The sequence below is a fragment of the Crinia signifera genome, chromosome 5 (assembly GCF_055691185.1).
Source record: "Crinia signifera chromosome 5, ASM5569118v1, whole genome shotgun sequence".
Lineage (NCBI taxonomy): Eukaryota > Metazoa > Chordata > Amphibia > Anura > Myobatrachidae > Crinia > Crinia signifera.
In genome coordinates this window covers 202,167,491-202,187,265 of record NC_139221.1, presented here as the reverse complement: position 1 = coordinate 202,187,265, position 19,775 = coordinate 202,167,491, and the positions used below count along the sequence as shown (strand labels likewise).

The 19,775-nt window shown below is 44.7% G+C and overlaps 1 protein-coding gene across 3 annotated transcripts in view; it reads right to left on the bottom strand.

Moving 5' to 3' along the window:
• Nucleotides 1-19,775, bottom strand: part of PDE1C (phosphodiesterase 1C) — a 790,350-nt gene that overhangs the window by 756,171 nt on the left and 14,404 nt on the right. Inside the window, exon 1 of one of the 3 annotated variants that reach the window (XM_083188443.1) lies at nucleotides 17,757-18,125. The exons of the other annotated variants lie outside the window; for them this stretch is intronic. Coding sequence (XP_083044569.1) covers nucleotides 17,757-17,808 — 52 coding nt within the window. The 5' untranslated portion in view covers nucleotides 17,809-18,125. Of the gene's footprint in view, nucleotides 1-17,756; nucleotides 18,126-19,775 lie in introns of those variants that run through there. 3 annotated transcript variants of the gene reach the window in all.

The window sequence follows — 19,775 nt, the reverse complement described above, 5'->3', positions numbered from 1 at the left end:
GCAGGGTCTGGGAACAGGCAAGGCGACCAGGATAGCTGAGTGAACTAGCTATAACCGGCGCCATCTTGCCTGTGAGCATCCTTTAAAAGGGATACTACAGCCAATGGGGATGTCCCTGCATGACCCAGCCCCTGACTACTTAGTAGCATCAGGTGGCCGAGCGCGTGACTCCCGGCATCCCCTGTTGCTAGGCAACCGCTGGGCGGCTGCAGGGGAGCGCCGGGAGCTAATATACAGATGCCCGCGCCGGGCGGAAGTGATGTCAGTCCGCCGGGCAGAAGTGACCGTCGGACGCTCGGCTGAGCCGGGCGGAAGCGCTGTGTGCACCTCCTGTGCACCCGCCCCCGGCCGCAGAGCGTCAGAAACAGCCGGAGAGCCCCAGCAGCGGCGCACCCGCCGGGCGGAAGTACCCGCTGGACGCTCGGCTGAGTCGGGCGGAAGCGCGGTGAGCACCTCCTGTGCACCCGCCCCCGGCCGCCGAGCGTCAGCGCAGGTAACACCTTTACTGATGTGATCTGGGTTGGGCTGATTAAGCAGCTCCAGTGTTCTGATATAAGGGTTTTCAGGGCAGAGGATCATTGCTGTTGATGGTGGAACAGCTGCCCAAGTGATGGGCCCTGGGTGTGGGCTACGGTAGGGACCACTGGACCTTTCTGAAGTGTTTGTACTATGCTGTGACCATTCTAACTGTGCAGATAACTTGGTATGCTGCTCACCTGCTACAAAAATAAAGACCATGACTTCATCTGATCCAACTTAATGAATCTAAATTTTACACCTGCTGGAATATAAACTGCCCAATTTTGAGAAAATATCTAAGAATTTGCAGCTTAAAGATAAATTCCTGTATCTGCATGTTAGCATACATTTGAACAACCATCAACCCGAGTTTTAACTCTGTGGGGTTTATTTACTAAGATGAGAGTTCTATCATATTGGATGTTGCTATGGGCAACCAATCATAATCTACTTATTTAGCACCTTATAGGAGATAATAGATAGAATCTGATTGGTTGCCCATAGCAACATTCCATCTGAAATAAAACTACCATCTGAAATAGAACTCCCATGAAATAGAACTTCCATCTTAGTAAATAAACACTATGGGGGAAATTTACTAAAGGAAATTTGTAAAAAAAATAGGTGTATTTTTATCCAGAAATACACTTATTTTTGACATTTACTATACCGAAAATACGGCAATTCGTATTCGTATTGATGTGCTATCACACGAATACGAATTGCCGTATTTTCGGGATAGTAAATGTCAAAAATAAGTGTATTTCTAAATACAAATACACCTATTTTTTACAAATATCCTTTAGTAAATGTTCCCCTATATGGGTTATTTATTAAAATGTGAAGAGAGATAAAACTCGATCTTTGAGAAAACCGCCGAGATATGCAGGCGGGGAAACGCGTCAGTCTCCATTCAGCTGTGCTCATCTGCAAGCCGGCCGGCCGCTACCAGCATATCCGACCTTGTCACCTCGCGGGAGATTGATGACAAGCTAAACCCGAGGGTCCATTTGGGTGAATACTCGGATGGCAAGTGGAGGAGAGTTCTAGTGCTCTGGATCTACTAAAAGTACCATGGCCCGTACCTAACACACGGAGGACTAAAAGCACTCCCGGGAGTGGTAAATATACACAGCTGTGTTTTACTAACAAAAGTGAACTAACTTCGCTCAGGTTCAAATAAGCCTGCTAATTTACTCCCACTAACCAGATTTACCCCACGGGGAACTTTTAAGCTTATTAATACTGCTTACTGGGCTGATAATTGAAAGTTTTACCAGTCAGACAATTAGCCTGGAAAGAGTAATTATATCTGGATTAGTGCATTAGTAGGATTATTAACATCATTTTTTATGTCCACCGATGTTTGAATGTGATAGGTATATGCTAAATACCTTTTTTTAACATTTAATTATATAAAATAATTTTTTATGTGCAGCTTACCGGTCATTAACTATGTTCAATCATTAAAAGGAAAATATTTTTTTGTATTTTTATATTTTATATTTTATCTCTGTTGTTTTATATATTTTTGCTTTGGTATGGAAGAAATAGGAAATATTTTCGATAAATATCTGCGTTGGTTTATATTAATACATTGCACGCAGCACTTTTAGCGCTGTCTCTACTTTGTCATTAGCTTTTTTCTGTTTGGGTTTTACTGGGATTGAGTAAATCCCATGAGACAGCTGCTGCAGTGACTGCCCCCTAGCATTATGAATAACCCCACCCCACCCCACTATAAGATATAATGGGCATGATTCATGAGTTGATTGATGATTCGTAGATCTAGAAATTACACATGCGCATGCACAAGCTAATACACCAATGGAAATTGTGCATGGTCCATCATAACAACCCCCTCCCAATGTGACTGACAGGAAGCTGCCATTTTGGGAAAGAAAACTTCCATTTTCTGTGAGTGGCAGAAAAAAATACAGGCATCTGTTGCAGATGGTAGGTAGGTAGGATCAGACACTTGAACAGACTGGAAAAATCATTTAGTGGTTTGGGAATTGTGTGTGGATTTGAAATAGAATAGCGAATAGCAATATTGTCACAGTACATTTGCAGATATACACAGGGCGTTTTTTTTTTTCAGTCTGTGCAGCTTCTATCTACTCACCGTCATCTGCAACTTTGCAGCGATCAAGTCTGATCAGGCCCAAAGTACCAACCAATCAGCTCCTAACTGAAAACGTGAAGCGGAAGATGATTGTGTTGTACAGGTTGAGTATCCCTTATCCAAAATGCTCGGGACCAGGAGAATTTTGGATAACGGATTATTCCGTATTTCGGAATATTTTTATATTTCAATGATGTATTTTGAAGTATCTTGCATTTATGCTGTATAAACACATAATATACACACAAACATATTTTATTACCACATAAAATACACACAAATATATTTTATTTGTTCAAAAAACAAGGTTTCAAAACGTGAAACAAAATGTGTGTACTATCTCAGCACTGAATTTGAATGCCAAGCAATCATTGTCTTGCACATATATAGTGCCAGTTACATATCATGTCCCCAGTGATGCTGTTACAAATGTCCCCAGTGAGTTTTTAGGAAAAAAAAAAAATATTTCACTTTCTGGAATGTCTGGTTTTCGGAATAATTCGGATAACGGATATTCGGATACGGGATACTCGACCTGTACTTATCTGTCACAAACGTATCTCTCTTCAATAAATACCCCTTTAAAACAGGCTGGGCTACTGGCAGCCCCTTTCATAATGTCACACAGACCCAGCCTGCTCATCACAGAGTTGCATTACCTCCTGGAATCTTTCCAGCAAAAATAGTGAGCACCGAGGAAAAAACCTGCCGAGAGACCTAGAGTTCCTCCCACACATAATGTGCTATGGTAATATAGTTATACAAGAGAAATCAGCATTTATCCTTTAATACTAATGGTCCAACAAGATATGGGGGCAACAACTATTGATTATGGTGGTGCTTTTAACAACAATAGTACGCCGATACAATGTTAAATATGCGTCTGATTAGCCAACAACCTGTAAATGACATTTTTAATACAGTGAATATATACTGTGACACCAATTCAGACCTGCTTGCAGAACAAATTTGTACTCAAAGTGGGCAAAACCATGCTGCACTGCAGGTGGGCAGATGTAACATGTGCAAAGATAGCTAGATTTGGGTGGGGTGTGTTCAAACTGAAATCAAAACTACAGTGTAAATATAAAGCAGCCAGTATTTACCCTGCACAGAAACAAAATAACTCACCCGAATCTAACTCTCTCTGCACATGTTACATCTGCCCCACTTGCAGTGCAGCATGGTTATGCCCAATTTGAGAACAAATTTGTCTGACGATCAGGTCTAAGACATATGCATGGTGCAAATCAGGCCCATAGTACTATATACTCTGCAATAGTGGTGCTTGATATATAACACAACTCCACTGGGTTAGGGTCTATGGGGGAGAGGGGTGGCAGGGGGAGGTAAGTGACTGCAGTGTGGTGGTAACATAAGGTGGCTGCAGTGCATGCAGTGAGTGAGAAGCAGGAAGAGGAGGGCAGCCCTCTATGGCCATTGAGAGCCACTATGAAGCAACTGAACCGCGGCTGCGAGACATGTGCTTCAGTATACATTGCAATGTGTCATGAATTCCGCTCCTATTCTGTATTTAGCAATCAGCGGTAAATTTGCAACTATACTTCTGATGTGTTACTGAAACGGTCTCCATTCACAGCAATATGTGTCGGCACTATGCAGATGTTGTAGAGGTGCAATCTGGTATTTGGGACAGCTATAAAAGAAAAACGAAGGAGAAAAGGGTTGTCAATTATGTGGTGCACCTATTAGGTCTCTTAAAATACAACCTTTATTGGCATAGGTTTAAAAGATGTGAAATATAAAAAAAAAGTGAAAAAAAAAGGAATATGGTGTGTTAAAATAAGGTGGCTTGCTGGCAACGCACTGTTGGATGATAGTGTGTCAATATCACTTATTTAGTAACATGTCTTGGATGGACACTACATGTAATATACTCCTAAATGGATTTTATTTGTCAAATATTCTAGGTGCCGTTCAAGATTTTACGGTAGCCATAGTCATAATGCCCTTCCAGGGAGTCTTAATAAAGGTATCTCCGATTCAGGGCCGCCATTAGGGGGTGCTAAGGGGACAACTGTCCCCTCCCTGTGTGTGGGAGGGCCCGGGAAGCTGCCAACCTCCCCCCACTAAAATCCGCAGGTGGTCCCCAGCCCGCGGCACAGCCACACACAGCCTGCCAGCACCCCTTTAACAGTGACGGGCTGTGGGTCGTCTGCAGCCTGCCGCGTTTCGTACTACATCTTCGAGTTACTATATCTTCAAGGTGAAAAAGAAGGAGTCCATTGGTGATGGACTTTGTCACTCAAACAAGCACATTTGTCTACATATATTGTGGACAAATATTATTGGTATGAGTTATTATCATTTGAACTATTGCTATTGCTAATTTGAGTATTACAGTGTTGCACTATTTGGTACTTGTTTCCTAGCACGGCGCCACCGATTTTAATTGTATGCAATCGGGTTGCAAAAATCGGGTCAATCGCATCGCATGCAACCAAATTTAGTATTTATGAATTATTCACACTGCAAAATCTACGTATCTACCACTCAATTCTGCAACTTTCATCGGTCACATTATAAACTCTTACACTGTTCCAAGCTTACATGCTCTATTTTTGGTGTCAGTGTTCCAATTTGTATTTGTTTTGTTTTTTTATATTTAAATATGCTAAAAATAATCCAGTAATCCATAATCCTATTAAGATCAGGAAACTAAAATATAGAATCACAAGCTTTCTGAAATAATGTGCATGTGAGGATATCATTATTTTTCCCATTTTAGAATTTAACCTTTAGTGCTCAACAAGAAATACATTGGTACTTGTTTCCTAGAACGGCCACAATCGTGAGTGATCGTGGCTCTTAATTAAGGGACACGATCCTCACGATGTGGCCGATTTTTTACATTTTTTTCCATTTGATTGACAGAAATCGGGTCAATCGGTCGGTCGCGACCAATTAAAATCGGCCGCGATGCGACCGACCGATTGACCCGATTTTTCCATAGACTTCAATGTTAAAAAATCTTTTAACATTGAAATCGGTCGGTCTTGTGCCATTATAATGGCACAAGATGAGATGGACTTGATTAAGTCCATCTCACATAGGGAAAAATGATAAAAAAGGTGAAATGGGCCAATATGACCCATTTCACATTTTTTATGTGCCCGCCATGACCCCACGATAGACGTGAACCCGAAGCGTGGCGAGCGCAGCGAGCCCGCGAGGGGCGGCGGTGCGCGTCCTCCGACCTTTTCATTCCCCTACTATCCACTAGGGCGTGGAGTGAGAATATAATAGTGTGGCGAGCGCAGCGAGCCACCGAGCCCGAAGCGTGGCGAGCGCAGCGAGCCCCGCGAGGGGACGCGTATACCTGTGAAGTTAGACGCGTCCCCTCGCGGGGCTCGCTGCGCTCGCCACGCTTCGGGCTCGGTGGCTCGCTGCGCTCGCCACACTATTATATTCTCACTCCACGCCCTAGTGGATAGTAGGGGAATGAAAAGGTCGGAGGACGCGCACCGCCGCCCCTCGCGGGCTCGCTGCGCTCGCCACGCTTCGGGTTCACGTCTATCGTGGGGTCTAGCACACTTATTAACATTTGGGGGGGCAATTTAAACAAATCTGGTGTAAAAAAAAAAAAAATCGGGTGAAAAATCGGCAGATCGGATCGGTCGCATCGTATGCGACCAAATCGCATGCGATGCGATCGATCCGATTTTTTATCTTACGACCACAACGATCTAAATCGTTGTGGCCGTTCTAGGAAACAAGTACCAATACATTTGTTACTCCTTCCAGGAACTTTGATATTTGACTTTGTGTTTACAGATGCAAGCAGGTATTGTAGGAAAATACTGTTAGGGATTTGAGTATAGCGAAATAAAAGACACAAAAAACATGAAAAACATACACAAATGTTAAAAAAAGGATATAAATATCCTTACAACATGGGACCCCACACCCCTTATATGCAGTAGTCTTCACTAAAATAGTGATATGTAGACTGTCTAGTAAATAAATCAGATTATTGGGTACGCGGCGGTCTAGATGTGTATAACACACTCTGAACTGGTAAAGTTTGTGATCTATAATAGGTCAACCCTGATCCCTGCCTGTTGGTCAGGTCAATAACAGGGGTAAGTGGTGCGTCTTGGCAATTTTGAATAGTAGGTATAGCACACTTAAATAAAATAACGTGCCAGCAGCGTGAATATAAATCTCAGTGGCTATTGCCGGTGAGTTATTGATACTCACACCTAAATGTTGCAGCGTTAACACAATTGCGGGCAGGTTATAATACCGCATTCAAATGTCTGCTAGTACAGGGCGTTCGAAGTCGATGCGCCACAAGTGTGTACAGATAGTAGCGCTATTCCCGGAGGTCCAGGAGTACGGGGCACTCTGTAATGACACACCGTCTCAGATTATACAAGACGGGAAATAGCGGTAATAATGTTTTAGTGTGCTCTATTGCACCTCACAGCCAGCGGGCCATCAGTTTAGAGGACCGCTCGCTAATGTAAATTCTAAGCAAGACAGATCAAAATTTGTACATTTCAATGGGGAAAGGGGAGTGGGGGTAGCCCACGAAGTGTACGGTCGGCGTACGCTTCGCTAATGAGCTTCATCAGCACCTTAGCTCATACTGCATATAAGGGGTGTGGGGTCCCACGTCGTAAGGATATTTATATCCTTCTTTTAACATTTGTGTATGTTTTTCATGTTTTTTGTGTCTTTTATTTCGCTATACTTTTATCCATGCATTAATAAAGGTTACATTTTAATAAAATCTTCCAAGTGCACCACAAAGTGAAATTTCTTCCTGTCCAAAAGTTCCACTGTAATAAACCGATGTCCCGGGGTAGCACACCCTCACTGAATATACCAATCTATACCACTAAATAGTATATGAGGGGCCACCTACCAATTTGACCTACATTTTCCTGTGCGATTACAAGTTCTCCCTTCTTTAGTCTGTTAGGGATTTGTTTTCCACACTGTGGGGTGATTCAGCAGGGGACAAACATGTGGCACCCTGTGCAGTTTCCTGATGTTCGAGAAATTAAACAGATGCAGGCAGGGCCGGTGCGCCCCAGGCAGGGGTGGGGGAAAGGAGCAGCGCTCACGCGCTCCACATGGGGGGGTGTAGAATGGGTGATGCGGCTGCCACCGCTGCACTCCACAGGCGGTGTGTGATCCAGCCGCCGCCGATGTGATCCACGGGTTGTGAGAGATGCGGTGGTGGGGGGGGGGGAGCGGGGTTTGAGGTGTGGCTCCAAGTGGGCTCCAGGGGGGGCAGGTGTCACTCACCTGCTCCCAGCTCCTTTCTTCCTGCTCTCCTCGGAGGGAGCTTTGCCGTTGCTGCTCTGCTTCTTCTGCTGCACAGTACCGCCCTCCAGTGGCCGGCGCCCTAGGGAAATGCCTAATGCTGCCTAGTGGTGGCGCTGGCCCCAGATGCAGGACCCCTTCTGCGAATGTGAAAGAAGAATCCAGAGCTTATATCGCTATAATGCAATCGCCTCTGCCTGACTGAGGTACAGTGGTGGAGTTAGCTAGCAGTCCTGGAAATAGGGGCTTCCCACCCCGTTACACTTACTGATAGTTGCAATGTACCTCTAAACTGCCATCGCATCGCAGTTTGATACCTTCACAAATGTAGGCAGTGGGGTGTATGCACCCTATCCTGCATTTGCATTACTTAACCCTTTTTTAGTCCAAATTTTTTTTGCAATTCAAACATTCTGGTTTAAATGTTTAAATTAATTGTACATTTTTTTAATTATTCAAAAATGGTCTACATTGAATGTTGAACGATGTTTATGTTCTTATTTTAAAGTGGCTCACCACTGGATCTGCTACTAGCGCTAGGGATGTTGAGCCTGAATAGATGTTGGACTTGAAAGGGTTAAGGATCGCATATACTAAGCTGCTGTAAGTAGTTCAGCATTTGCGATCTGTACTGAATGAGGTCCTGGGTTCAATAACTTATGCTTATCTTAGATTTTTACTTATTTCTAATTGTCCCTTTAGCTAATGGTTAATAATGTTAGTGGCATAACTACAAAGTGGCTAGACTAGCAAATGATAGCTTTGCTGTTATTTACAGGGCGGCTAACCTTGCAGGAGCCCGCAAGGGGAAGGTTGCCCATGCTAAAACCAGTCATTAAATACTGCAGACTAAATACATTGGACCTTATTCTAGTTCACTCTTTCTGACAAAATCCTTCTTAGATGGACAAAACCATGTGCACTGCAGGTGGGGCAGATGTTACTTGTGCAGAGAGAATTAGATTTGGGTTGGGTTTTACTTCAAAGTGAGATCTATATTGCAGTGTAGAAATAAAGCAGCCAGTATTTACCCTGCACAGAAACAAAATAACTCACCCAAATCTAATTCTCTCTGCACATTTTACATATGTCCCCCTGCAGTGCACATGGTTTTGTCCATCTAAGAAGGATTTTGCCAGAAAGAGTGAACTAGAATAAGGCCCTATGTGTTTCACAGCCGCCACATTTGGGATGCAGCAGCACTTACAAAATCTTCTCCGTACTGTTTAATGCCTGCCCCCAGACCCATGTGTAACTAGCCAATGTGAGTATGGGGGCAGATTTATACAGGAAGGAGAACTGAAGTTTAGTGCAGACTCCCAAATGCTGTTGAGGCTGTGAAACACAGCAGTACAGATCCCCGGGGACACATATAGCATTTAACATTAAAGGTATGTTTATATATTTAAAACCTAGCCCCCATGCAAGACCTACAGATTTATAGAAATCTAATATGAGGGCCACCTTAACAGTTTGCCAGGGGCCTCCAAGTCCCTAGCTATGCCACTGAATGATGTATCCACTGTTTCTGAGTACCCAGATACCCCCCAGGAGTCTTGGGGTCCTAGGCTGAAAGCTGAGGGTCCCCTATTTCCATGGGTACAAGAATTTAAAAAATCAGCCCTTGTGAACCGGAGATATCTGACTTCAAAGCAGTGGTACCCATCCAAGCCTTTTAATTGCTCTTCCCAGTCAGATATTTCAGGTTCTGTCTGACTTAGAGATTTTCTGAGGGTATATTCTAAAAGCTGGGACTCTCCCCCTTGATGGACACTAGTAGCTTGTCTTTACTTTTCCCAGAACCAGAGATATCAGCCTTCCAGCAGCTGGTTACTGCTCCAGCTCCACACAGCTGGTATGTAGTTTTATATACTCGTTGGCAGATTCCTCTGCCTCCTGAACTCTGATCCCCTAATCCTCAGTACCATTTGGAAGGTGGGATTCTCTAGTTTTTAATTCCAAGAAATCTATTTTCGGGACCTGGAGATATCCGCAGTCAAGCAAGCAGTCCTACCACCAGAAAATTATGAATAATAAGCCCACACCACTATACACCCCTCCTCTGCATATTAAACATCCTCTACCACCCTGGAAGTTATGTATCAGGGCCCCTTCATTCAGCCCAATGCCCCCTTCTCCAGCCCCATCTCCCACCATCTGTGCAGTAAAGGGGTAATTAGTGGAATTACTGATCCAGGCCCTACATGCTGAGCGGTTGATATAATACCCCCTACCACCCGCGGGACATCAAAGCTTCCGCTCATAGCACCCTCCACCCCTACATGGGAATTTTTTTCTAAAACACTGTCTCTTTTAGACTTAAAGTCCAAAAAAGATCCACACAGGACCGTCGCTCCCCAATGTTGTGTAACCTGTGTCCAGCGGGTGTTAGATTTCTGAAACAATGTAGAAACAAAGGGGGCGCCTCATAGTGTAATATTTTTAATACTTTAAAATCAAAGTAAAGACATAGCCACCCAGAGTATGGTACTCGTACCAAATAAATCCTCTGCTGTGGACTAGAATACCACAAGATGTTTTTATATCTACCACTCCAGGCAAACACCTCATGCAGCCTCTTTTAGTAGTAGTAGTAGTACATTTATTTATAAGGCGCCACAAAGTGTCCGCAGCGCCGTACATAGCAAACAAAAAAACAAATTATAAGGTAACGTACAGGGTGTGTTGATAAAATACAGCATGGGATAGCCAAACCACGCTCCGCACCAAGTGTCCTCCACGGGCAACACCGCACGCCGGGTAGCTTCCTCTCCGTGTAACAGGCAGGACGAGAGCCAGGTGGGACAGGAGTCGCGCCATACAGCCACAGCGTGGTAGATATAAAAACATCTTGTGGCATTCTAGCCCACAGCAGAGGATTTGTTTGGTACGAGTACCATCCTCTGGTCCTCTACACTATGAGGCGCCCCCTCTGTTTCTATATTGTTTCATATATATATATATACCATAGAGACAGGCAACTGATGTGTAGCAGGGATGATTGTACCATTAGCAGCATACGGTATTACCCATATTACCCATTCCTACAGTACTAGTTATTGAGGTGTAGGTGTATGCAGCAGGATAATGATAGTGATCAACATATTGAGCTGCTACACAAACCAAAGTTGCACTGAGCTGACAAACAATAAGAAATATGAATGAAGGTCAGAGAAACTAGGGAATATTAAGTTAACTAAAAGACACAAAACAAAATTAACACACTTCACCAAATAAAAATAATAGTGAGCTCTAAGAAGTATAGATAAACCCCCACATGTTGTCTTTCCTCAGCCATCCTAGTTTTTTCTCTCTGTGGTTTGTGCTTCCTGCTGCTCTCACAGAGATTGTAGATGATTAATAGAAAGTGGGTGAGGTGAACTGGAGCTAATACTGTACATGATGAATCAGAGCAAATCAAAGTACATCGACATATGCAAGAGGAATATATATGTCACTACTGTCAGGAACTTTTAGTCAATGGGTTAAAAAGATTTTGGTGTCCCATACAACTTTACAGTATATCATGTAATGTTGGCATGTGGGGAGCAAGGGGGTTGGGGTATAGCATATGCTTTCTATTCTGGGGAGTGACACTGGTGCTAGGATTTATAAAGTGCTGCATGGCAAATACTGGGTTATAATCAGTGGCGGCTCTTACATCTGTGGAGGATGGGGGCTGCCACGATGCCGGGCCCCCCTTTTCACTACCGCCACTGCTGGTGCCTGGTGGACCACACTGCTGAACCTGACCCCCATTGTGGGACCAGCGCAAGCATAGTAGCTTCATCAGTACTATGCATGCGCTGGTCCCCAGCATCTATGGGCTGCTTCGGTAGCATTCCGTGGAAGTATATTCACAGTCCAGGGTCCAGCACATGCGCAGTATTGTTCTCGGTACTGCGCATGCACAGAACCCAAGACATCCCGGAGCAACACCTTCCAATAGGACTGGCTTGGGTGGCTGGCAGGTCAGACAGACTGCATCTGGCTTCATACAGTGGCTGATTTTACCTGGGGAGGGGCTGCAGTCCTGCAGCCCCTAGGTAAAAACATCTGCTGGTTATAATTTAATATAGCACAGGTATATCTATCATGGGTGAAGGTTGTGAAGTGAAAATGGGTCCAGAGGCTTAGCTGCACCCTGCACCCAGATGGAACCGGAAGTGACGCAACGTGGTCCATCTCCACAGCAATAGGAAACTTCTTCAGGGGGATTCTTACTCTTCTTCAGCCATTACCAATATTATTTTCAAGTACCCCCAACTGGTCTGCAGTAGACCTCAGTATAAGTACCTCAGAATGGGAACCACTGGTCTAGTGCATGGCCAGCATAAGTCTCAGATGTATGTTACAAAAGTTTGCTCTACAGGGAAAAGCATATCAAATATGTCCAAAAATAAATCCAGAGATGATTCCAATTCAGAAAAGATTACTGCATGGTTTTGTGACGCCATGAAGGTATGCAGTTGGGATTGTTCTACCTAACAAGAAAAGGCCCATATCCAAAAAGTTTGAGATATATGGGTAGTTCCACCATATATGTTGAAAGATACCTTTGTTTTATACATGCCTACTATTGAAAACAAGTTTCAGGGAGATTATAGTTGGTAACAGATCTTTGCAATGCGCCCCATTGAGGGGGGGTGTCATGCTCCACCCAAAGGGCGTGTCTAGTTCCATATATGGAGAGATTATGAAAAGAGATTGTGAACATGGCACTTAGAAGCGTGGGTGTGTAATTTAAAATGACTTATGAGGCAGGGAGGGAGATTGCTGCTATTTCAAGGAGTCTCCTGCAGAATGCAGGAGGGTAGGCATCTATGCTTTGTTTGCACATTGCTGCAAACAGAGGTCAGAAAATAATGAATATTTACAGCTTTGTAGAGACAAGATACCAGAGCGAATAGATCTCCAATGCATTTTCTCTTATATTAGTATCAATGAAGGCCTTAGCCACTCAGTAGCAAATGAGAACCTAAATCGCCTCATTTATATCAACCCCCAGATGCTATTGCCCAAAAAGTTCAAATTACTCAGCATCATCAGTAATTCAGGGCTGTAACTAGGGGGGGGGGGGGGGGGGGGCTGGGGGGTCACGCGCACCGGGCGCTGGAGGGGGGGGGGGCGCTGTCAGGTCCGGGGACAGCCAGCGGAGGTCCGGTGACAGGCAGCGGGGTTCCAGGGACTGGTGTAGCCGCTGTAGCGGCAGCTTACTTTGACTCCGTCCGTCTCCTACTACCGCGGCGGCGGGAAGCGCTGATGACTTTGAAAAGACTTGCCAGACGCTGATTGGCTGAATTCAGCGTCCAGCAAGTCTTTTCAAAGTCATCAGTGCTTCCCGCCGCTGCGCTAGTAGGAGATGGACGGAGTCAAGCTGCCGCTACAGTGGCTACACCAGTCCCCGGAACCCCGCTGCCTGTCCCCGGACCCCCGCTGGCTGCACACAGGTATGTATGTTTTTAGCGGGGAGGGAGGGTCTCTGGCGGCAAGGCGGTCATTTGGTGTGTGTCCCCCCCCCCGTCAGAGGAGGAGGGGGACAAGGGGGGGACAAGGGGGGGGACAAGGCACCAAATGACAAATGGGGGGGGGACAAGGCACCAAATGACTGCCTTGCCCCGGGCGCCGGAAACCCTAGTTTCTGCCCTGAGTTATTGATGTAGATAGGAGATGATATGGCACTGATACAATGATAGCTGTAGATACATATTATATATATGATATAATGATAGCTGTAGATACATATTAACTAAAGGGTTCGATAAAGCTGGTGACTTGTAAGTAAACAAACTGATGCTAAACTTATAAATCTGTTTTCTCACATACGTAAGTGTGTGAAAGAGCGAGGAGCAAAATCCCCACAGAGATATCTGCTTCAAGGCTGCATATATGGTTAGACACATCCAAGAGGAATTTGATAAAGTCACCAATTGGGGGTCAGAGGGGATGAGTATTACGGTAAAAATCCATGTGTTTCTTCAACCTGTCCCATACAGACAAAGTGAACCTACTGTAACACAGGGAGCTGGGTGGAACGAGGAGTCTAGCTGTTTTCAATCATACCCAGGGCCGGCTCTACCATTAGGCAGCTTTAGGCAGTTGCCTAGGGCACTGGGCGCCATCTGGTCTGCCTATTAAAAAATCAAAGATGTCTATGAGGATCCTTGTTATACTTAATGCACGTGCCTGCTTTGGAACTTCTAAGAACTTGGCTCCATACTTTCCCTTGTGGCATACTTCCCTACTTTGCTGCCCCCTTCTTCTTGTACTCTGTTGAGGTTGGCAAAGGAAGGCCTCCAGGGAAAGCAGGGGACTTGCCCACCATTCCCAGGGTGGGGCTGCAATTCCGGAATGTTAGTCAAGTATGCCTTTAGGGGTTGAAAAGTGGTTATTGGTGGCATGGGGGTGCAGTAGGTTGAAGTTTTGCCTAGGGTGCTGAGAAGCCTTTCACACCAGCCAAACTTCCCGGGTCGGCCCCCGGGAACAACCCGCAAATAGCGCTGGTGCAGGATGCATGGGCACCGTGCCACAGGCGCCCTCCCAGCACTGTCTCTCCTCCCTCACACCAGAAAATGCAGGGACTAAGCTGGTGTGAAAGTGGCCAACCAGGGAATGTCCCAGCTTGATCCCTTGAGTTACAGTGCATCAGAAACTATTCACCTTTTCCACATTTTGTTACTGTATGTCAAAGCCTTATTTCAAAATTGAATAAATTCTCTTTTACCTCAACGTTTTTTGTAGATTTTTCACACTATTCTATTCTCCCTCCATGCCCTAGTGGATGGTCGGCTCAAAATAACATGAAAAAGTCATATCAACCTCTTTCATGTGTCGACCTAAGCCATGTCGTCCTTCAGTGGCCGAGCCAATGCATGTCAACCTTGTCGACATGACCATATACCTCGGCTGCACTGTATATAAAGGCTACATAATTATTTACAAATTAATAGTAAGTACAAGTTAGTGAAGCATGTTGTCATTATCAGAAAAGTAACATTAACCTAATTGTAAAAATATTGCATTTCATAGATTGTTCAAACCCTTGATTGCTGATCAAAGGTAATTGGCTCACTAGTAAGCTGTCAGGAGCTGCGGCTTATTGGGGTTCTGTTTTGCCTGCCTCAGGCAAGTGAAGCCAAATCCCTGATTTCAGCGAAAACAGGGCTGCTTCAGTGAAAATACACAGGTTTGACTGTCTTATAGGATAACCCAATAAAAACATCAGTTAAACATCTATGTTTTACTGTGCATAATAAGATATCCCCCTAAGGGGGTGATTCAGACCCACTTGTAACGGGCTGAATTCGGTCCCCAGAACAATGTTTGGGGTTAGTGCATGGGTAAATGTGCACATGTGCAAACCCCCGGAGCAAAGGCTCCAAGGTGGTCGCTCCAGGATGGGCGGGCATGGGGTGGAAAAAGGGGAACGGCCAGCATTTTAAGGGCGCACCCATAGAAACACTGGGCGTACCCCTTTGAATGCATGCGTGCCCATGCCTGTTTGGGGCTGGCGGCTGACACATTCAGCGGATGGCGGGCGGCATTTACCTGCTCCCTAAGATGCGAACATACCAGCAGGTCTGAATCACCCCCTTAGTCTGTGACAGTGTAAGCCCAAATGTAATTCTGACTTTGCTTAATATGTTAAAGTCAATTGGGGTATTCAATCCCAGGTCACGACTGTCCTTAAGTCCCAATAGCCGTGACCCTGGCCTGTTTTATTTTGCTCAACTGCAAATCGCCAGGTGGTATTAAATGTCCCACCTGCCGATCGGCGAAAAGGAGATGTGTCCACGTAAACAACTGTTGATTGTCGAGATCCGGCCGTGAATGCGCCAATTCACGGCCGTTCTCGGCAAAACGGCCCCGACAAAACGGGCCCTTTCTGCCGATCTGCCTCTTCAATGCTGTTGGGAAAGACAGCATTGAATAGGCGCCTTCTCCTTTTGGAAATAGCGGCGGGATTGAATACCCCCCTATGTATCATTGGTAGCTGTTGGGTGGCAGTAACTTGTTTTTCTAAAACGTAATGAAGAACTGTGGCTATTTACCATTCCAGTGATGCCTGCGAGTACGAATACAAATGCCATCTATGTTTATTTCCATGTTACCAGCAGCCCAATGCTTGGCATAGTGTTCTAAGGCTGTGAATAATCCAGGGAAGCCTCTTCTGCAGTACTGGATTCCAATTTAAAAGTACAGCAAAGTAAGTACCACCAACCTAAGTTGGCATTGCTTTTGCCACTTGATGTATTAATTCCACGAACACTTAATATTCTATGGTGATGGTGGTAAGCACCAGTAATTATGTAAATTATTTTATTCAGTGGTAAGTTGGTAACCCTTTACTAAATTGCACAAAAATTACTGAAATTCACCCAAAAAAAATTTGTCATTTTCTCAGAGATTTGACTTACAGCAGGCATGTCCAAAGTCAAGCCCGGGGGCCAATTGTGGTCCGTGCTGTCATTTCAAGTGGCCCGCAGCCTCCAGCTGGAAGCAGGCACAGCATCAGATGTGGGAAGCACGGCACAGGACACTAAAGGTGAGGCCCCGGCGAGCGCACCTTTACCTTGCTGTCTGCTGCAGTGAGGAGGTGCTGGCCGCCACAGTGTTTGGAGTCCTACCCCTGCTGCTGCAATCGTATATCACCCTACTCCACAATCACAGTGACAGCAGTGTTTGGGGAGGGGGAAGCTTCCTCCCGTAACATGCAGAGTGGAGGAGGGCAGCAAGGGGAGCCCAAGCATCTCCTGTCCTTGCAGTTCCTGCTTTGCCTCTCCTTCCGCTGGCTCACACAAGGGGCTGGGAAACATACAGAGAAGGGAGGGGGCAGGCAGGGGGACATACAGTCAATGGGGGCATAGTGGGGGACATACAGTGAAGGAGGGTCAGGCTCCGGGACATACAGTGAATGGAGGCAGTGATGGCCATCCAGAGAAGGGGGAGCAGGGGCAGGCTGGGGGACATACAGTGAATGGGGGCAGAGTGGGGTACATAGTGAATGGGGGTCATACAGTAAATGGGAGTCATACAGTGAAGGAGGTTCAGGCTTGGGGACATACAATGAATGGAGGCACTGATGGACACTAAGAAAAGGGGGGCAGACCTGGGGACAGAGTGAATGGGTGCAGAGTGGGGAACATACAGTGAATGGAGGGCATACAGTGAAGGAGGGGCAGGCTGGGGGACATACAGCGAATGGGGGAAGGCTGAGGGAAATACAGTGAAGGGGCAGGCTGGGGGACATAGAGTGAATGGGGGCAGAGTGGGGGACCATTCTGATGTGATCAATGATTCAAAGAATGTCAGGCTGAATGGTCGGCCCCCACACATTTACATTTCACTAAATCCGGCCCTCGTCGCAAAAAGTTTGGACACCCCTGACTTAAGGCAATATAATAAACCCACAATATATTGTATCTATTAAAGAGCTAGATAAAACCATTTAATTGGTAGCGCTTTCAAAGTGTAAATCCCTATGTACTGGATGTACAGTAATTCTGAAAATATTGTACAATATATATAATAGCCACAGAATATTCTACACATTAAAAATCAAAACACTGCAATAAAACAAAACATTCACAACACACTGGATAAAAATACTGAGATATAACCATTAAAACAATGTCTAAATAGTTAATGGTTTATGGTATTCTGGTGTAGAATAATCATACAAATAAAACAATCTCATATATGCAAATTCTAATCAATCAATCACATAAAATCACATTTAGTGTCACAATATACATAATATAGTTGTCAACTAGAATTGTTGGTGTAAAATAGAATAAAAAAATGTTAGAACAAATACCTGCTGCCAATAGCCCTGATAACACAGCTTCTCTTGACTTCTTTGATGCCATGGAAAATCCTCGAGATATAAAAGGTAAAGAATCTCTTTACACTGCCTTGTTCTGCACAGATTATCTCCAAAAGCAAGCGTAAATTACAGTGTCAAAGAAAGCACATCTCAAAAAAGAAAAGACTCCAGCAATAAACCAGTCTGGCATAAATGTGCTTCGTAAAAGATGAAAGTTTTTTCCTCTATATATATATGATCCTGAGTTCTTGAAAACAGTGTTAGGAAGTCAGAACATTGATGCTATTCCTTAAATGAGATGCCCTCTAAGGAAAATGGAAAGTCTGACAGTGCAACCACGCAGCTCTGGAAGATAGCAGCCAGAGGTTGTGGATATGAAACTCCCAATGGGAAGGATTACAAATCATATGGAACTGTCACCTCATATGTATACAGTTAGGATGCAGACTGAGCTAAGAACATGTATAGCCACAGTACACTGTATAGATGAGACGCATTCATTCTGCTGTCTGAAATGGTTGGTGCTGCACTCAAACTCCATCAACAAAACCTAACAAATTTAGTAGTAACTATTTTTGGGGATAGTTGTTACAAATGTTGCTTTTCTCTAGTAATAGGATAATTTAATACAGATAATAATTTAGATTATTAGATAATAATAATTCATTTGATATCAAACAAGCAACAAAGATTTCCATTTGCATTGTTGAGTCGGAGTTAACGTGCAAAGTACAAGAAGGAAAAAGGCAAATGGAATGATTCAGATGTGGTTCGAGTTGCCATCACTGCTACAGGTGATGCAGCAGGAGGCATCTATTACAAGCAGGGGCGAATTTAGGGGTCTACAAGAGTCACCATGTTAAATTAACATCTTCGGTGGTATGCCCGGAAATTTATCGGGATGAGAGCTGCTCCGATAAATTTCCGGACATGCCACTGATTGGTAGGTGTGCTTCTAGTGGTGCTACATAAATAAGTAGTAGAATTTCCATCTGTTGCTATTGCAACATTCCATCCTCATTAGAACTCTCATTTGAGTAATTTTACCCCTAGGGGTCTGATAAGGAGATGTACACAGATCACACAGCAGCTGCATCTTTGAATGCAACATCTGTACAATAATATGCTAATGTGCAAATAGATGCCTCCTGTCTGCTTCTCTGATCTGCCCGGATGCAGCATTGGAGCATCTGCTTAAACAATGGTCAGCTGGCCCTCAGGATACTCAGAATGGCCGTTAAATTTACACTGCTGACATACTGCTTAAGCTAATGAAGCTGCATCCAAAGATGCAGCCATTGGATCCGGCACATACTCAACACTGGGCCAACATGCCTTGTTTCTGAACTGTTGGGTGTCACCGCTCCCAAACGCCAATAGGGTATCAATGGGAAATTACGCAAAATAAAGCACGACTATCGGTTGCGCTCCTCTGCAACTGCAGCCTTGGTAAGTCTGATATTACACAGGCTGCCTTCACAGGGTGGCTTGCAGGGCCAAAGAAACTATGCCTCGTGGTGCAGTCCTTGGCCTGGCCAAGCCTAGAAAATGGGGCCCAGTCTCCTACTTAATTGCGAATGCCTCTGCCTGATTGAGTGGCAAAGGCATTTGCGCTTAGGGAGTAGGTGATGGCATAGCCATATTAAGGGGGGCGCAGGAGATACTGTACCCCAGGCCCCCCTCTGTCAGTAGGTCCCCTGTTTGAGCAGTGTGACATAACAAGCTATCCTGATTCTTGTCCTATTGTTTAAGTAGTATAGAGGCTGCTGGTGCGAATCATATATTGGGGCCAGATGTACTAAGCTTAAAATGTGATAAAATGGAGAGCGATAAACCACCAGGCAATCAGCTCCTAACTTCTATGTCACACAAGTTTTTTTTTTTTTTAAATGAGCGCTAGGAGCTGATTGGTTGGTGGTCTCCATTTTATCACTTTTCAAGGCTTATTACATCTTGCCCATTAAAAGGGAAGTCCAGGCAGAGAGCATTTATTTTGTCCCTCCTGGAATG